This window comes from Garra rufa, chromosome 21 (genome assembly GCF_049309525.1).
Source record: "Garra rufa chromosome 21, GarRuf1.0, whole genome shotgun sequence".
In the NCBI taxonomy this organism is placed as follows: domain Eukaryota; kingdom Metazoa; phylum Chordata; class Actinopteri; order Cypriniformes; family Cyprinidae; genus Garra; species Garra rufa.
Window position 1 is genome coordinate 18,058,602 of NC_133381.1, and position 19,348 is coordinate 18,077,949.

General features: G+C 37.6%; 1 protein-coding gene across 1 annotated transcript in view; it reads left to right on the plus strand.

Moving 5' to 3' along the window:
- birc6 (baculoviral IAP repeat containing 6) overlaps positions 1-19,348 on the plus strand; it is a 130,387-nt gene that overhangs the window by 49,178 nt on the left and 61,861 nt on the right. The window contains exons 46-60 of the mRNA XM_073827622.1: positions 69-634; positions 2,467-2,642; positions 2,802-2,898; positions 2,983-3,177; positions 3,264-3,464; positions 4,772-5,051; positions 5,147-5,403; positions 5,976-6,084; positions 7,425-7,649; positions 7,991-8,870; positions 10,434-10,577; positions 11,758-11,887; positions 14,225-14,356; positions 15,431-15,592; positions 15,971-16,144. Coding sequence (XP_073683723.1) covers positions 69-634; positions 2,467-2,642; positions 2,802-2,898; positions 2,983-3,177; positions 3,264-3,464; positions 4,772-5,051; positions 5,147-5,403; positions 5,976-6,084; positions 7,425-7,649; positions 7,991-8,870; positions 10,434-10,577; positions 11,758-11,887; positions 14,225-14,356; positions 15,431-15,592; positions 15,971-16,144 — 3,728 coding nt within the window. The remainder of the gene's footprint in view (positions 1-68; positions 635-2,466; positions 2,643-2,801; positions 2,899-2,982; positions 3,178-3,263; positions 3,465-4,771; positions 5,052-5,146; positions 5,404-5,975; positions 6,085-7,424; positions 7,650-7,990; positions 8,871-10,433; positions 10,578-11,757; positions 11,888-14,224; positions 14,357-15,430; positions 15,593-15,970; positions 16,145-19,348) is intronic.

A 19,348-nucleotide genomic window follows, 5' to 3' on the forward strand; every position in this document is an offset into this window, starting at 1 on the left:
TCACAATTTATGTAATTAAACTGTAAAAATTTGTGGGTTTTTTAATTCATCTACTTTTTTGCTTATAGGGGTCCATTCCAGTCTGGTCAAGGTCCATTAGATGCACAGGTGAAGCTTTTGGAGTTCACCCTGGAACAGAACTTTGAGGTGGTTTCTGTGACCACCATCTTGGCAGTTATCGAGTCAATCACCTTTCTGGTTCACCACTACATCACCTGCTCAGAAAAGGTGGTCTCACGCAGTGGTTCGGACAGTTCTGTGGGCGCTCGTGCCTGTTTCGGTGGCCTGTTCGCCAATATCATCCGCCCAGGCGATGCTAAGGCTGTGTGTGGTGAGACCACACGAGACCAGCTGATGTTTGACCTCCTGAAACTGGTCAATGCTTTGGTGATGCTGCCGCTGTCAGGTGATCGGGAGTTCAGTGGGAGGCTGCCTCCAGCCGGTGGAGCCACTGACAGTGTGTCGGATGAAGAAAAAGTGTGTGGAAGCAAAGAGTGTGGGGCGGCAGGAACAGCGCAGCACCAGGGACCAGCTGCAGGAGTGGCAGATCTGGTTTTGGCCAATCAGCAGATTATGAGTCAGATCTTGTCAGCACTGGGGCAGTGCAACAGCAGCGCCATGGCCATGATAATTGGTATGGAAATGTATTTTTAATTGAACATTAGTTCACTCCAGAATTAAAATTCCCTGATAATGTCATCCAAAATGTTCATGTATTTCTTCAGTCAAAAAGAAATTTAGGTTTTTGAGGAAAACGTTCACAGTACTGTGGACTTAAATGGGAGCCAATGAGTTGAAGGTCCAAATTGCAGTTTCAGTGCAACTTCAAATGGCTCTACACAATCCTAGCAAAACGATCGATCATTTTCTTTCATATACTTTCTTACCAAAATGCTTGTCTTGCACTAGCTCAACTTATTACTGACCTAGTGTTTGCAAACGTGCAAAGATTAACACCCTGTACAGGGTTCGTATAAGATGCTTAAAGTGCTTGAAGTACTTAAGGTTGAAAACCTTAAAATCTAAAAAAAAGTGCTTAAATTATTGAAATGCAACGCATCTATGAAATAAGATGCCAGTAGAACTGACAGTGTTGCCAGTTTTTCAGCGGAATTGGGCTACTTTAACAGTGTTGACACAAGTTGTTTTTAATGTCTGCGGGTGGAAGCGTTGCCAATAACATATTTAGTCCCTGAAATGTGAACACAGCCAAATAAACGTGTATTTTACCATCCGGAACTCGTTTGTTATCAGGGGACCCCCCCTTGAAATGCCATTGGGCTAGTTTGCATTGAGGAGCAATTGGGCAGATTTTGTTGTGAAAACCTGACTACTTTGTGTACTGACAGTGTTGTGTAAACATGGCTGAAGACGTGAAAAGAGAAACAGATTGACCGAATCACTTAAGTGAGCCATTTGCGCTGGAACCACTCTTGACTGACTCAATCATTCATTTCAATTGATTCACTAGCAAAATCCAGATCAAATTAAAAGAGCTATTCATTTTAGAATTACAACTTCACTTTTAATCATTTTTAAAAGCATGTATAGTTAAGGGTGAAATGGAGCTTTTCAAAACGATTCACTTTTTCGAAGCGCTCCAATCGGATCACTTAATTTAGTTTGGAACTTTGGAGCGTAGGTCGTGAATCAGTTAATTTAGATCAGGATTTTGGAGCAGGTTTGTGAATCTTTTGCTTTAGATTGGAACTTCGGAGCACAGATTGTGAATCATTTGATTTAGATTAGGATTTTGGAGCGAGTTGGTGAATCTTTTGCTTCAGATTGGAACTTCGGAGCGCAGATTGTGGATCATTTGATTTAGATTAGCATTTTGGAGCGGGTTTGTGAATCTTTTGCTTCAGATTGGAACTTGAGCGCAGATTGTGGATCATTTGATTTAGATTAGCATTTTGGAGCGGGTTTGTGAATCTTTTGCTTCAGATCAGAACTTTGGAGTGCAGAATGCGAATCATTGGATTTAGATCGCAATTTCGGAGCAGATATATATATATCTTTTGCTTCAGATCGGAACTTCGGAGCAAAGATCGCAAATCATTTGACTTATATCAGGATTTTTGAGCAGGTTGGTGAATCTTTTGCTTTAGATCGGAACTTCGGAGCGAAGATGGCGAATCATTTGATTTAGATCAGGATTTTGGAGGGGGTTATGAATCTTTAGCTTCAGATCGGAACTTCGGAGAGAAGAATGCGAATCATTTGATTTAGATTGGGATTTTGGAGCAGTTTTGTGAATCTTTTGCTTTGATTCCCATTGAAGTCCACTACATGGAGAAAAATCCTGGGATATTTTCCTCAAAAACCATTTTTTTCGACTGAAGAAAGAAAGACATGATTTCTGTATTTTTTATTAATTAAATGCTGCTTTGGTGAGAATAAGAGACGTATATAATATAATAATAACAATAATAAGAGACTTGTATAATGTGAAATTTCTCTTTTTAGGTGCTAGTGGGCTCCACCTAACCAAACATGAGAACTTTCATGGTGGGTTGGATGCCATCTCGGTGGGCGATGGCCTTTTCACCATCCTGACTACTTTAAGTAAAAGAGCCACATCTGTCCAGGTCATGCTGCAGCCCATTCTCACTTACATGGCCTGTGGGTATATGGGCAGACAGGTAAGATTTGTCAGAGAACACATTCAAATAATTGTCACATTTTAGAAGACAGGCATTCTTGATATATAAAGAAGTAATATAAAACCATAAACAAGCCCTCAGTATGATTTGTCATTGCGTCTTGTCAATGTTGACTGGTTTTATTATTATTTTTGACAGGGATCTCTATCAACCTGTCAGCTCTCTGAGCCTTTACTCTGGTTTATTTTGAGAGTGCTTGACACCAGCGAGGCTTTAAAAGCCTTCCATGACATGGGTACGCCAACACTAACAATTTCTAAAAAGATAAAACGCTGTTTGAGCTAGTCTGTATGTTCAACCTCTGTTTGTCTTAATTTAGGTGGTGTGCAGCTCATTTGTAACAACATGGTCACCAGCACACGAGCCATTGTGAACACTGCACGCAGTATGGTGTCCACTATAATGAAGTTCCTAGACTCTGGCCCTGGTAAAGCAGCAGACGGCAGCCTGAAAGCACGAGTGCTCACCTCAGAACCAGACAACGCAGAAGGATTGCACAACTTCGCCCCTCTTGGTACAGCAGAGTCATAAGCCCTGTCTTTTCACATAAACATCAGTATTAAAAAGTATTTATGTTCATAGTTCATTCTGTTCTTGTAGGCACCATCACCTCCAGTAGTCCCACAGCACAGCCAGCGGAAGTGCTGCTCCAGGCTACACCCCCACATCGACGGGCTCGTTCTGCCGCTTGGTCCTATATATTCCTTCCTGAAGAAGCCTGGTGCGATCTTACTATCCACCTGCCTGCTGCGGTTCTGCTCAAGGAGATTCACATACAGCCTCACCTGGCATCCCTCGCTAGTGAGTGTGCACACATAATGCAATATTATTGGTCCAAAACCCCACTTGACACAAAAGTATTTTATAAACAGTTAAGGTCAAAAGTTAATGTCCTTATAGAATATGCAAAATGTTCATTATTTTACCAAAAAAAGAGGCATCATACAAAATGCATGTTCTTGTTTATTTAGTACTGACCTGAATAAGATTTCACATAAAAGATTTTTACATACACTCCACAAGAAAAAAATAATAGTTGAATTTATAAAAATGAACCCTGTTTAAAAGTTTGCATCCCCTTAATTTATAATACTGTGTTGTTACCACAGCTGTTTTTTTTGTTTTTTGTTTAGAGATCCCTTGTTTGTCCTGAACAATTAAACCACCTGCTGTTTTTCAGAAAAAAAAAACTTTCAGTTCCCACTAATTATTTGGTTTTCCAGCATGTTTGTGTATTTTAACCCTTTCCAACAATGACAGTATGATTCTGAGATCCATCTTTTCACACTGGGGGACAACTGAGGGAATCAACTATTACAGAAGGTTCAAACACTCACTGATGCTCCAGAAGGAAAAATGATGCATTAAGAGCCAACAGAATGGAGTTGTGTATTTTTTTTCTTATTTTGCCTGAATATCATATTTCTTTTATTTAGTACTGCCCTTCTGAGGCTACAGAAGATTAGTTACATGTACAGAAGACAAAATAAGTTAAATTTACCCTGATCATAAAATTCCAAAAGTTTTCACCCCCTGGCTCTTAATGCATCATTTTCCCTTCTGGAGCATCAGTGAACATTTGAACCTGCTGTAATAGTTGCATATGATTGTGAAAAGATGTATCTCAAAATCATACAGTCATTGTTGGAAAGGGTTCAAATACACAAAAATGCTGGAAAACCTAAGAATTTGTGGGACCTGAAGGATTTTTCAGTTTAACTGTTCAGGACAAACAAGAGACTCAAGAGCAACTATCACAAAAAAAAAAAAAAAAACACAACTGTGGATCATTCAGGTAAGAACAAAGTATTATAAATCAAGGGTATGTAAACTTTTGAACGGGTTTATTTTTTTATAAAATCAACTGTTATTTTCTCTTGTGGACTATATGTAACCATGTTTTGTGCTAAATATCTTATTCAGGTCTGTAATAAATAAAACATAACATCCATATTGTATGATCCCTCTTATTTTGGTAAAATAATGAACATTTTGCAGATTCTTAAAGGGTGATGTAAACTTTTGACCTCAACTGTATGGCCCTTATATAAAGGACTTTCTTAAAGTCTTTTGAAAAGGATTACTAAATGCTTATCTTTCTTTCCCAGCATGCCCGTCCTCAGTGTCTGTGGAGATCAGCGCAGATGGTGTAAACATGCTTCCCCTGTCGACCCCAGTCATCACTAGTGGTCTCACGTACATTAAATTCCAGCTGGTAAAGGCAGAGGTGGCATCTGCCGTGTGTTTGAGGTTGCACCGGCCACGGGACGCCAGCACGCTAGGACTCTCACAGATTAAGCTACTGGGCCTGACTGCGTTCGGAAACACCTCCTCTGCCACTGTAAACAATCCATTCCTGCCCTCTGAGGACCAGGTCTCCAAAACCAGGTATTGGAAATCATCTAAAATAATCGGAGTAGATGTATTTCCTGTTTTAAGCCTCTTGCTGTTAGAGTATTTAATTGTCTCTCTTTCTTTCTCAGTATTGGCTGGTTACGGTTGCTGCATCATTGCTTGACTCATGTTTCTGATCTGGAGGCCATGATGGCCAGTGCTGCTGCTCCAACGGCAAACCTCCTGCAGACTTGCGCCGCCCTCCTCATGTCTCCGTACTGTGGCATGCACTCGCCCAACATTGAGGCGGTGCTGGTGAAAATTGGCCTTCAGTCCACTCGCATAGGCCTCAAACTCATTGACATCTTGCTGCGCAACTGTGCTGCTTCTGGCACTGATTTGGCCAGTAAGACCATAAAGATTCTTTATTAAGATTTTCTCATGCATGCTTGACTGCTTTATGTGACCCTGGACCACAAAACCAGTCCTATGTAGCACGGGTATATTTGTAGCAATAGCCAAAATTTCTTTTATGCCAAAAATCAGATGTTGTTCCGTGAAGATATTTTGTAACTTTCCTACCATAAATGTATCAAAACTTAATTTTGGATTAGTAATATGCATTGCTAAGAACTTCATTTGGACAACTTTAAAGGCGAATTTCTCAGTATTTTGTTGTTTTGCACCCTAAGATTCCAGATTTTCAAATAATAGTTGTATTTCGGCCAAATATTGTCCTAACAAACCATACAGCAATGGAAAGCTTATTTATTCAGCTTTCAGCTGATGAATAGATCTCAATTTTTAAAAAAAATGACCCTGATGACTGGTTTTGTGGTCTAGAGTCACGTAATTGAATGTTTGAATGATGTGTAAATTCAGAGAGCATATGTTCAGAGTAGTTTGAGTTTGTTTTCCCCTTTATTGATTTGTTGGGCTCTCCTTTTTATCTCATTGGTGGTATGTTTTTTGTTGTAGATCTGAACAGTCCGCTGCTCTTTGGGAGGTTAAATGGCCTGTCATCAGACTCAACTATAGATATTCTCTACCAGCTGGGCACCACTCAGGATCCCGGTACCAAAGACAGGTCTGTTTCCTACATCATAAAGGAAAATGAAATCATGAAGCTTCCTAATGGAGCTCGATTGAAGTGTTTATAGTTTGGTCTGAGACTCTTTCCACGTTCGGTTTTATATATGTATAAGGACAGTTCACCCCAAAATGAAAATTACCCCATGATTTTCTCACTCTCAAGCCATCTTAGGTGCATATGACTTTCTTCTTTCAGATGAATACAATCAGAGTTATATTAAAAAATGTCCTGGCTCTTCCAAGCTTTATAATAGCAGTGAATGGTGGTCAAGATTTTGAAGCTTAAAGGAGTAGTTCACTTTTAGAACAAAAATTGACATATAATGTACTCACCCCCTTGTCATCCAAAATGTTCATGTCTTTCTTTCTTCAGTCGTAAGGAAATTGTTTTTTTTGAGTAAAACATTTTAGGATTTCTCTCCATATAATGGACTTCTATGGTGCTCCCAAGTTTGAACTTCCAAAATGCAGAAGGGTCTTATCTAGCAAAATGATGGGTTATTTTCTAAAAAAATATTAAAATGTATATATTTTTTAACCCCAAATGCTCGTCTTGTCTAGCTCGGCAAGACAGGCATTTGAGATTAAAAAGTATATAAGTTGTAAATGTTTTTAGAAAATAACCGATCGTTTCACTAGATAAGACCCTTCTTCCTCGGCTTCGATCATTTAGAGCCCTTTGAAGCTGCATTTAAACTGCATTTTGGAAGTTTAAACTCGGGGGCACCATAGAAGTCCATTATATGGAGAAAAATCCTGAAATGTTTTTTTAAAAAAAACACAATTTCTTCACGACTGAAAAAAAAGACATTAGCATCATGGATTACAAGGGGGTGAGTACATTATCTGTAAATTTTTGTTCTGAAAGTGAACTACTCCTTTAATAAAGTGCATCCATCCATCATAAAAGTACTCCACATGGCTCCAGGGTGTTAAAGGAGAAGTTAACTTCCATAACAAAAATTTACAGATAATTTACTCACCCCCTTGTCATCCAAGATGTTCATGTCTGTCTTTCTTCAGTTGTAAAGAAATAGTTTTTTGAGGAAAACATTTCAGGATTTCTTTCCATATAGTGAACTTCTATGGTGTCCATGAGTTTGAACTTCCAAAATGCAGTTTAAATGCAGCTTCAAAGGGCTCTAAAGATCCCAGCTGAGGAAGAAGGGTCCTATTTAGCGATATGATCGGCCATTTTCCAAAAAATATTGACAATTTAATACTTTTTAGAATTTTTTTTTGGATACACAGCAAATTAATTTAGAGTAATTAAGTCTTCTAAAAGCCACTCTGTATATGTGGTTTCTGATTTTTTTGATTATTTGATTGTTCTAGGATCCAGGCTCTGCTACAGTGGGTGTACGACTCGTCCCGGGTTGCTGCTCTGAAGCAGAGTTCTCCGTCGAGCTATGTGGGTGCGAGCGCTCCGCCCTCACGGGAATACGGGTTGCTCATGCCGTCCCCATCACATCTGCACTGCGTGGCCTCCGTCTTATGGCACAGTTATGAGCTGCCTGTGGACTACGACTTGCCTGGACTGCTCAACAGAGAGCTTTTCGAGTGAGTCTGCAAATCTTTTTGCAGTTTTGCAATACAAAATGTTCAAGCAAGAGTTTTGGATGAATGCATGTTTATGCCTGAGGTGCGTTTTGATGGTCTGCACTGGGGAAGGCTGAGAGTACATATTCTGCTTTTTCTTTCCTGTACTCTTCTATATTTCATTCAGTCTTCAGGTATGAATACTTTATGCGTACCGAGTAGAACAAAGTGAAGCAACCTTCGCTATGAGTAAATACAACAGCGGCAGCCTTTGCCATAAACAATTTGGTGCATTAATAAAACATGAGGCTGTTTTTAGGCAACCTATTAATTCAAGAACTTTGTCTTTTTCTCTCTCGCAGGTTGTTGTACAACTGGTCGATGTCTTTGCCCTCTAACCTGGTTTTAAAGAAGGCTGTGGACAGCTTGCTTTGTTCCATGTGCCATATCCACCCTAGCTACTTTTCTCTGCTCATGTCCTGGATGGGTATCGTGGCTCCCCCTGCTGCCCAGACAAATGCACAGCGCCGTATGGCCATGACGGATGATGGCAAGAAGCAGCATGACTTAAACAGTGCCGCCTCCCTCACAGATGACTCCAAACATGCTCGGACGCCAATAACTGTGCCCATCTCCCTCTCAGAGTGCCAGTTGGTGACCCTGGCAGCTGCGTCCCAGTCTCCTGGTGCCATCCAGCAGCTGTTGGACTCTGGTCTGCCTTCCTTGCTTGTTCGCGGCTTAGCCGACCTTTGCTGCAACCTGCTGGTCAGCGCAGACCTTCCCTTGCCTGCAGGATTCTCCACACAGGCAGAGAGACGCCTGTACTCACACAATCGATCAGCAAACAGGCCACCACTGTCTCCTGAGCTGGCAGCGCCCGTATTGCGGTTTTTAACAGAAGTAGGAAACAGTCACACCATGAAGGACTGGTTGGGTGGGCCAGAAGTGAACCCACTTTGGACGGCGCTGTTGTTTCTCCTGTGCCACTCTAGTGCCAGTGGGGCTGCTAATGCCAGTGCAAGCAATGGCAGCAGCAGCAGTATTTCTGGGCATGGTGCATCAGCCAGCACCTCACACGCCAGCGCCGCACCTCACACCTCAGGGGCGTCTTACTCACTGGCATCAACGAGCCGCAGCAGTGGGCTCACCACCCAGCAAAGGACAGCCATTGAGAATGCAACAGTGGCTTTCTTCCTGCAGTGCATCTCCTGCCATCCAAACAACCAGAGGCTTATGGCACAGGTGTGTTTGGGGTGCTTTTTTTTTAGTCTTGTTTGATGTTTTTCATAGACAATGAATTAAACGTAAATAAAAAATAAATATACAGTTGAAGTCAAAAGTTTACGTACACCTTGCAGAATCTGCAAAATGTTAATTATTTATTTGAGGGATCATACAAAATGCATGTTATATTTGTTTAGTACTGACCTGAATAAGATATTTCACATAAAAGACATTTACATATAGTCCACAAGAGAAAATAATAGTTGAATTTAGAAAAAGACCCTGTTCAAAAGTTTACATTCACTTGATTCTTAACACTGTGTTGTTACCCGAATTATCTTTTTTTTTTGTGGTAGTTGTGATAGTCCCTTGTTTGTCCTAAATTGTTAAACTGCCATCTGTTCTTCAGAAAAGTCCTTTAGGTCTCACAGATGCTTTGGTTTTCATTTTTGTGTATTTTGAACCCTTTGATTATATGATTTTAAGATCCATCTTTTCATTCTGAGGACTACTGAGGGACTCATATGCAACTATTTAGAGAAGGTTCAAACACTCGATGCTTCAGAAGCAAAACGTTGCATTAAGAGCTGGGGGGTGAAAACTTTTTGAATTTTGAATCAGGGTAAATGTAAATGTAACTTATTTTGTCTTCTGGGGAACATGTATCTTCTGTAGGTTCTGAAGGGCAGGACTCAATGAAATATATATATATTTACGCAAAATAAGAAAAATGTACAAATCCTCATTCTGTTCAAAAGTTTACACCCCTGTCCCTTAATGCATCGTTTTTTCCTCCTGAAGCATCGGTGAGCTTTTGAACCTTCTGTAATAGTTGGATATAAGTCCCTCAGTTGTCCTCAGTGTCAAAAGATGCATTTTAAAACCATAGTCATTGTTGGGAAGTGTTCAAATACACAAAAATTAAAAACCAAAGAATTTGTGGGACCTGGACTTTTCTGAAAAACAGCGGGCAGTTTAACTGTTGAGGACAAACTAGGGACTCATGGACAACTATCACTTAACAAAAAAACACAGCTGTGGATCATTCAGGTAACAAAGTATTTAAGAATCATATGTATGTAAACTTTTGAACAAAGAGCATGTTTTCAGTACTGACCTGAATGACAATTTTCAGTTTACGTATAGTCCACAAGAGAAAATAATAGCTGAATTTGTAAAAAAGACCCTGTTCAAAAGTTTACATACGTATGATTCTTAAACAGGGTCCGTTTTACAAATTCAGCATTCCAAACCCGTAAGACCTTCGTCGATCTTCTAAACACAAATTATGATATTTTTGATAAAATCCAAAGCTTTCTGACCCTGTGTAGACAGCAATGCTACTGAAATGTTCAAGGCCCATAAAGGCAGTAAGGACATTGTTCAAACAGTCCTTGTAAGACTCAGCTAAGAAAATACTTTTTGTGGACAAAGAAATCAAAAATAACGACTTTATTCAACAATTTCTTCTCTTCCGTGTCAGTCCACAGTGCGTGGGGAATATGTAGGACATTGGGGCTGGGTGATATGGTGATATATAACAATGATACAAGTGATCTGTGTTTTTCTTTGTTTGTGAAGGTTCTGTGTGAGCTATTCCAGTCGGCTCCTCAGCGAGGGAACGTTCCGGTCTCAGGGAACATTTCTGGATTTATACGTCGGCTCTTCCTACAACTCATGCTTGAAGACGAGAAAGTTACTGTCTTCCTTCAGTCTCCCTGTCCGGTAAGTAATCTCTCACAGACAAAATCTCACAACATATGCTTTGAAAATCTATCGAAAGCTGAAACATTGCTGTTCTAAGCGGTTATTTTATTTTATATAGAAGATGCTTTGCTTGGTTAGTCTGTTAAATGATTTATTACTGTTGCTGTAAAGCTCAGAAAAGCCTCTTCACTTACAAGGAAAAGTACCTTGACCTTTACATCGTCTCAGAGGGATTTAAACCTCCACTGCCACTGAGTTGCAGTTCTTTTCAAGGCAAAGTGTGCTGGGACACCACTAGGGGGCAGATTTATCCTCAAATCCTTGTCAATCATGATGGAGTCCACACACAGCTGTACTAAATTGTTTAGCTGGGGAAAATAGCTAGCGTAGCAGAATATAATTTGTATGAGAAAATCGTCTTTGCAATTTCGCCCAGTGCCGCTAGCGGCCACATTTCACCTTTTAATATAATCTAAATGTTGGAGGACATAACCAGCTCACCCCTTATGTGACATGTAGAGTTATGCCTCTCCTCCGACTGCCAAACCGGAGCGAAGCCAAATCGTAAAGACGTAAGACGTCTTTTTTTAGCTGGAGAGTCATTCAGCGGGTCGTTCCTCTAGTAAATTACGGCTAGACTGTGTGCGTTTCAGGTCAGATTAATCATCTGGCTTTCACAGAGAGTCCCGACAGAGGGGCTCTTAAAAGTTAATGTTTACACATTAGATCAGGCCAGAGCGGCGTACGATCCGGGGCGTCCTCTCAAAGGCAGGGACGTCATTTTTCCCTTTCAGATGCACCTTTAACTCCACCTTCAAGGGAAATTAAGATGTGTGGATAGTGGAACTCTTCAGAGATGCATATTGATTTTTTTTTTTTTTTTTTGCCCAAATATGATTTATTTCAAATTCCTTGTTTGTTTGTTTTTTTCCTTATAGCTGTAGTGTTAAAAACTGACATCATGATTTATCACTAAACAGTCAAATGGTGTTTAAGGCAATAAAAATACAGAGTATGAAAGAAGATGAAGAAAATTGACATTACTTACACAAGCTTGGTATGCAGATGTGACATAAATTGCAATATTGTATGAGTGATAACATGAACTGGAAATTTAACAAAGCTTAGTAATGAATGCAAAAATAATTCTGTTGGTGCATTTTCATGAGAAATTTGTTTTTCTCTTTCTCTGCTTTAGCTGTATAAAGGACGCATTAATGCCACCAGTCATGTGATCCAGCACCCCATGTACGGAGCAGGGCACAAGTTCCGCAAACTGCATTTGCCTATCTCAACCACACTGTCTGAAGTATTGGACCGTGTCTCAGGTATGAAGACATTATAATACACTACCATTCTAGAGTTTGGGATCAGTAAGATTTGATTTTCTTTTAAAGAAATTCAGTGAAGACGCATTACTCAAAAATGACAGTTAAGACATTTATAATGTTACTAAATATTAATGTTTCAAATAATGCTGTTTATCCAAGAATCCTGAAAAAAAAAAAACATCGATAATAATAAGAAATGTTTCTTGAGCACTTAATCTGCACCATATATTGTTTTTACTGTATTTTTACCCAAATAAATGCAGGCTTGGCGAGCATAATAGATGCCTTTCAAATATATTTAGAAATCTTACTTACAAACTTTTGAATGGTAGTGTATGTTGACAAGTAACATAGAAAAAAAAAACCTGAAAAAATGTTGTTCTTGATTTGTTTCTGTCAGTTTCTAGTCAGTGTTTATTGCAATTACATAATGGAGTAAAAAAGTGTTTACTTAATGAAAAAAATAATAATTGAAGGCTACATGACATTGATTTAATTTAATTTGTTAATACAGTTGAGGTCAAAAATTTACATACACCTTGCAGAATCTGCAAAATGTTAATTATTTTACCAAAATAAGAGGATTCATAAAAAATGCATGCTGTTTTTATTTAGAACTGACCTGAATAAGTTAGTTCACATTAAAAGATGTTTACATATAGTCCACAAGAGAAAATAATAGTTGAGTTTATAAAAATGACCGTTCACAAGTTTAAATACATTTGATTCTTAATACACTCGTTACCTAAATGATTCACAACTGATTTTTTTATTTTTTTTTATAGTGATAGTTGTTCATGAGTCCCTTGTTTGTCCTGAACAGTTAAACTGGCCGTTGTTCTTCAGAAAAGTCCTTCAGATCCCACCGATTTTTGTGAATTCAAACACCTTTTTATAACGATTGTATGATTTTGAGATCCATCTTTTCATTCTGAGGACAACTGAGGGACTCATATGCAACTATTACGGTTCAAATGCTCACTGATGCTTCACAAGGAGAAACGATGCATTTAGAGCCAGGGGTGTAAACTTTTGAACGGAATGAGGATTTGTACTTTTTTCTTATTTTGCCTAAATATCATGTTTTTTATTTTTTATTTATTTAATACTACCCTTCAGAAGCTACAGAAGATACTTACATGTTTCTCAGGAGACAAAATAAGTTACATTGACCCTGATCTTTAAATTCAAAAAGTTTTCACCCCCCATATCTTAATGCTTTGTTTTTCCTTCTGAAGCATCTGAACCTTCTGTAATAGTTGCATATGAGTCCCTCAGTTGTCCTCAGTGTGAAAAGATGGATCTCAAAATCATACAGTCATTGTTGGAAAGGTTTCAAATACATTAAAATGCTGGAAAAAAAAATAATAATTTGTGGGACCTGAAAGATTTTTTTGAAGAGCAGCAGGTTCAGGACAAAAAAGGGACTCATGAACAACTATCACTAAACAAACAAAGAAAAACACACAGCTGTGGATGGTTTAGGTAACAACACAGTTTTGAAAGGGGTAATTTTTATAAATTGAACTATTATTTTCTCTTGTGGACTATATGTAAACGTCTTTTATGTGAAATAGCTTATTCAGGTCAGTACTAAATAAAAAATAACATGAATTTTGTATGATTCTTCTTACTTGGGTAAAATAATTAGCATTTTGCAGATTCTGCAACTGTATTATTATTTTTTTCTTTAAATGAGTCAAGTAGCATATTTATTCTGCTTAGTAATGCAAATTTCACTGGTATTGGTTTACAAAATTTTGTTTTTGTGCCACTCTACATAGACAGACACACAGTATATAGTTATATCTACAAGTCTTCACCCTCTATCCACCAGTTTAGCCAAAATACTAAAAATAGCATGTCCAGCAGTTTGGTTTTACATGCACCCTGCGGTAGTCAATTAGATCCAGCTTTCGCCACATCTTCAGACTTTCAAGGTCTAATGCACAAAGCATGTAGGACTGGATCTGCCATGTGGCATGGCCATCAGCATGCATGTGTGATGAATGGCTTGTCTCCAGAGACCTTGAGTGTGGCAGATGTAGTCTGCGTTTTCTCAGAAGATGGCGAGACTCACCATATATATGTATGGTATCTCGGAGCCATTCTCACGCTCACATCACTTCTACTGATGGAAGACCCTCACAGGAAGCGCAGCATGTTGTTATCGTTATGAATTGGTGTGTCTTCTCAGGCATATCTTTACCATTAATAATTCAGATTATCAGTTGAGCTGACATGTACATCGATGTATACGTCTCTAAAGGGAAATGCATTTTTAGAGCTGCAGGCTGATTGAAGAATGCACATATTGCGTTTTTTACCCTCCAGACACGCCCAGCATCACAGCCAAACTGATCAATGAACAGAAAGAGGATAAAGAGAAGAAAAACCATGAGGAAAAAGAAAAGATGAAGGCTGATAATGGTTTCCAAGACAACTACAGTGTTGTTGTTGCCTCAGGTACCGTTTAAGCATATATTCTCACTGACACACAGAGAAGATTTTATTATATATGTGACACTGGACCACAAAAGTCTTAAGTAGCATGGGTATATTTGTAGCAATAGCCAAAAAAACATTGTATGGGTCAAAATTATCTATTTTTCTTTTATGCCAAAAATCATTATGGTTTGTTAAGTAAAGATCATGTTTCATGAAGATATTTTTTAAATTTCCTACCGTAAATATCAAAACGTATTTTTGATTAGTAATATGCATTGCTAAGAACTTCGTTTGGGCAACTTTAGTAGTTTAGTTTGAGTGGTTCACTTTCAGAACAAAAATGTACAGGTAATGCACTCACCCCCTTGTCATCCAAGATGTTTATGTCTTTCTTTCTTCAGTCATAAGGAAATTATGTTTTTTGAGGAAAACATTTCAGGATTTGTCTCCATATAATGGACTTCTATGGTGCCCCTGAGTTTGAACTTCCAAAAAGCAGCTTCAAATGGCTCTAAACGATCATAGCCGATGAAAGAAGGGTCTTATCTAGCAAAATGATTGGTTATTTTCAACACAAAAAAAATTACAATTTATATACTTTTTAACTTCAAATGCTCGTATTAAAAAGTATATAAATTGTAAATGTTTTTAGAAAATAACCGATCGTTTCGCTAGATAAGACCCTTCATTTAAAGCCCTTTGAAGCTGCATTTAAACTGCATTTTGGAAGTTCAAACTCGGGGGCACCATAGAAGTCCATTATATGGAGAGAAATCCTGAAATGCTTTCCTCAAAAAACAATTTCTTTACAACTGAAGAAAGAAAGACATGAACATCTTGGATTACATCTTTGTTCGGAAAATGAACTTCTCCTTTAAAGACAATTTTCTTCCTCAGTTTCCAGATTTTAAAATATAAATGTATATATGATGTATAAATCCCAATTTAAAAAAAATTGACACCTATGACTGTTTTTTTTGGTCCAGGGTCACATATTGCCTTAAGGTTAATAATCTATGCTGTTAACTCATAGATCATAGACTTTTGATCTAGTTTACTCATGTTGCATCTCATCTTAATGCTTCGTTTTAGGTCTGAAGTCTCAGTCGAAGAGGGCCTTGTCCACTCCTCCCCGTCCCCCGTCCCGACGAGGGCGTGTCCTCAGTGACAAGCTGGCAGCTTCCTCAGGAGTCGATCCGTCTGCCAAAACCATCAGCGTGCCTGTCTTCCACCTCTGTCACAAACTACTGCCGGGTACAAACACACCCTCTTGTTCTGTCACGCGCTCACATTCTGTCCGGTCCTCTCGCCCACTCTGTACTCGTCTGCATCCCTCCTCATCTCTTACCCTTTCGCTCCTCCATACTGATCAGGATGAGAGTAGAGGTCACCTCAGTGCCAGTCCCTGTCTGCCTGCCACTTCACCTCACTGCATTTATTCAGGAATGCAGAGAGGCTGATGAATGTCAATTACTAATCTCTCTCATCTCTTGTTGTCTCATCCTGTCCCATGTAAAGAGCTTTTCAGTACTTCTGAAGTAAAGTGTTTCATTCATGCTTCACTAGTGTCACCAAATAGAATTGGTTAGAAAATGTTTTAATAAACTCTGGTTTAAAACTTTGTCTCTCTAGGTCAGCCGCTACCGCCGGAGATGACCTTGGCCCAGCTGCTTACACTGCTGTATGAGCGTAAACTTCCTCAGGGATACCGCTCCATTGACCTCACGGTCAAACTGGGGTCAAAGGTCATCTCAGACCCTGGCCTCTCCAAGACCGATTCCTTCAAAAGACTCCGTACCGAGAAAGGTATGCAGACATCTCATGCATAGACACTTGCATAGTTTTAATTAATTGAAAGATTAAATAAAATTTAAATATTGGACCCTGGACCACAAAACCAATCATAAGGGTCAATTTTTCGAAATTGAGATTTATACATCAGCTGAATAAACAAGCTTTCAATGATGAATAGTTTGTTAGGATAGGACAATATTTGGCCGACATACAGCTGTTTGAATATCTGGAATCTGTGGGTGCAAAAAAATCTAAATATTGAGAAAATCGCCTTTAAAATTGTCCAAATTAAGTTCTTAGCAATGCATATTACTAATCAAAATAACTTTTTGATATATTTATGGTAGGAAATTTACAAACTATCTTCATGGAACATGATCTTTAAAATCCTAATGATTTTTGGCATAATAGAAAAATGGAAAATTTTTACCCATACGGTGTAGTTTTGACTATTGCTACAAATATACCTGTGCTACTTAAAGTTGATTTTGTGGTCCAGGGTCACATATTACAGCTTATAAAGCTTTAACAAAAGTGAGAAATGATGTACTAAAATTAAAAAAAAAAAAAAAAAAAATTAAATATAAGTATATAAAATGTAGATAAAACCCCAAACAAAATTAAAACTTAAATTAAAATAAAAAGTGAAAATATTTTGTAATAATATATAAATAATACTGAAATATCACTGGTTATAAAATGAATAGATTTAATACTATTTTGAATTGAATTTGATTAGATTCAGTCTCTTTTAAGTATGTTACACTTACAATGTCAGGTTTTTTTTTTTTAACCAATTAAATAAAAACACTCTGCCATTGCTGTAATTTATACAGGGCAGACTGATTCCAACCAGTAACTGAAGAACAATTAGTTTAAAGAACCTTCTCATAAGAATAATTTGTTTGGGAATCAGACTAAACTGGTCCCACTGAACATTATTGATTCACTAAAAAGAACCTGCTCATAAATGTCATTTGTTTGTAAATCAGACTTTACTTTAATGTTTTGGACTCATGAAAAGAGAAGTTCACTTCCAGAACAAACGTTTACAGATAATTTACTCACCCCCTTGTCATCCAAGATGTTCATGTCTTTCTTTCTTCAGTTATAAAGAAATAGTTTTTTGAGGAAAACCTTTCAGGATTTCTCTCCATATAGTGGACTTCTATGGTGCCCACGAGTTTGCACTTCCAAAAAGCAGTTTAAATGTAGCTTTAAAGAGCTCTAAACGATCCCAGACGAGGAAGAAAGGTCTTATCTAGCGAAACGATTAGTTATTTTCTCAAAAAATTGTCAATTTAAATACTTTCTAACCTCAAATGCTTGTCTTGTCTAGCTCTGCGTCAACTCTGTGTATTCCGGTTCAAGACAGTTAGGCTAGGCCTGAAAACTCCCATCTCATTTTCTCCTCCAACTTAAAAATCGTCCTTCATCGCTGCAAAAGTACAGACCCAGTGTTTACAAAGTGAATGTGCAAGTAAGATCAAATGCCCTTTACAAAAAAAGGTAAAACAGCGATGTAAGACGATTTTGAAGTTGGAGAATAAAATTAGATACTGAATACACAGAATAGATTCAGAGCTAGACAAGACAAGCATTTGAGGTTAAAAAGTATAGAAATTGTCAGTTTTTAGAAAATAACTGATTTTTTGTGAAATGACTGTTTTGCTAGATAAGACCCTTCTTCCTCGGCTGGGATCGTTTAGATCGGAGGGCACCATAGAAGTGAGAAAGAAATCCTGGAGAGTCTTTAATTAGAAAACTCAATAGAAAGTCATTTTTTGCTATTATACCATGACACTCAGTCTGTGTTCCCACCCAAGGTTCTTCAGCAGTTTTTAGCTTTCCTCTCCCACATATAGTTTTCTGCCAGCCTAGGGAAAAATAACCTGATTGGCCTTGTGTGTTTGTGCTTGCGTATGCGTGTGCGCCCACACATATTTCCCCCCTAGTGTCCTGCATCGTCAGATGTCAAATGACTTTGCTTTGCTCTGTCAATGATGTGTTCATGCTTTCTGAGGGATACAAAAAAGCCGCCCCCGTCCTGACAATGACAGCTGCCTTCCCACCAGATTGCCAATACTCTTGATTGATTCTGCCATGTTGGAATGAGCGAAGGTTCATACACACATACAGAGTTCCTGTTAAAGCTGATGATGTCAGCTCAGGTGAATCTGCTAACACAGACAGAGTTCTGAATGTCACCTGTGACAGGAAAAGTGTCCCACCAGTTGCCTTAATCAGGCATGACAAAAATGTCAAGCAATGAATCTCACTTCTTATGTTAATCTGAGTTGTTTTCCTAATCCGGAATGACGAGTGATGAGTAATGATATAATTTGTCGTTCGCTTGGTTTCGCATCACTAGTAGTTAGTGGTGGTAGAATGTTGTTGATCCAAAATCCTTCTCTGCTTGTATTCTAAAGAAAAATTTAAACGTTTTATTAGTTAAAAAAATAAAAAATTGACAGAACTGAACTTGCAATTACCAGTAAACGTCCACACTGTTACTGTTATATTAGCTGTCACTGTTTTTAATTTCACTATTATTTTTGTATTATTATTACAAATCTAGCTAAGTAACATAAATATATTAAAAAGAATTATATAAATATAAGAATTATATAAATATATATATATTTGTAAGTTAGTGCTGTCAAATTGATTAATCGTGATTAATTACATCCAAAATAAGTTTGTTTACATAATGTGTATATATTATATGTAAAAAAATAAAAATAAAAAAATCTACGTATATGATTTAAATTATATATAAATAAATTAGCGCTGTCAAAAGATTAATCGTGATTAATCACATCTAAAAAGTTTTTGTTTACATAATATATGTGTGTATTGTATGCATTTGTTATGTGTATATATAAACACAGATACAGTAAATATTTAGAAAGTATTTATATATAATTTATATACATGTTTTTCTTAAATATATGCATGCATGTGTGTGTATTTATATATACATAATAAATATACACAGTACACACATATTAGATAGACAAATTATTTTATTGTTGATGCGATTACTCGCGATTAATCATTTGACAGCACAAAAAAAAATATATATATATTACATATATTTATTAAATACATGTATGTGTATATATTTATATATATATTTTTTTTTTATATATGTGTATGTATATGTATATTTAAATTTTCTATAAATAAATTAGTGCTGTCAAAAGATTAATCGCA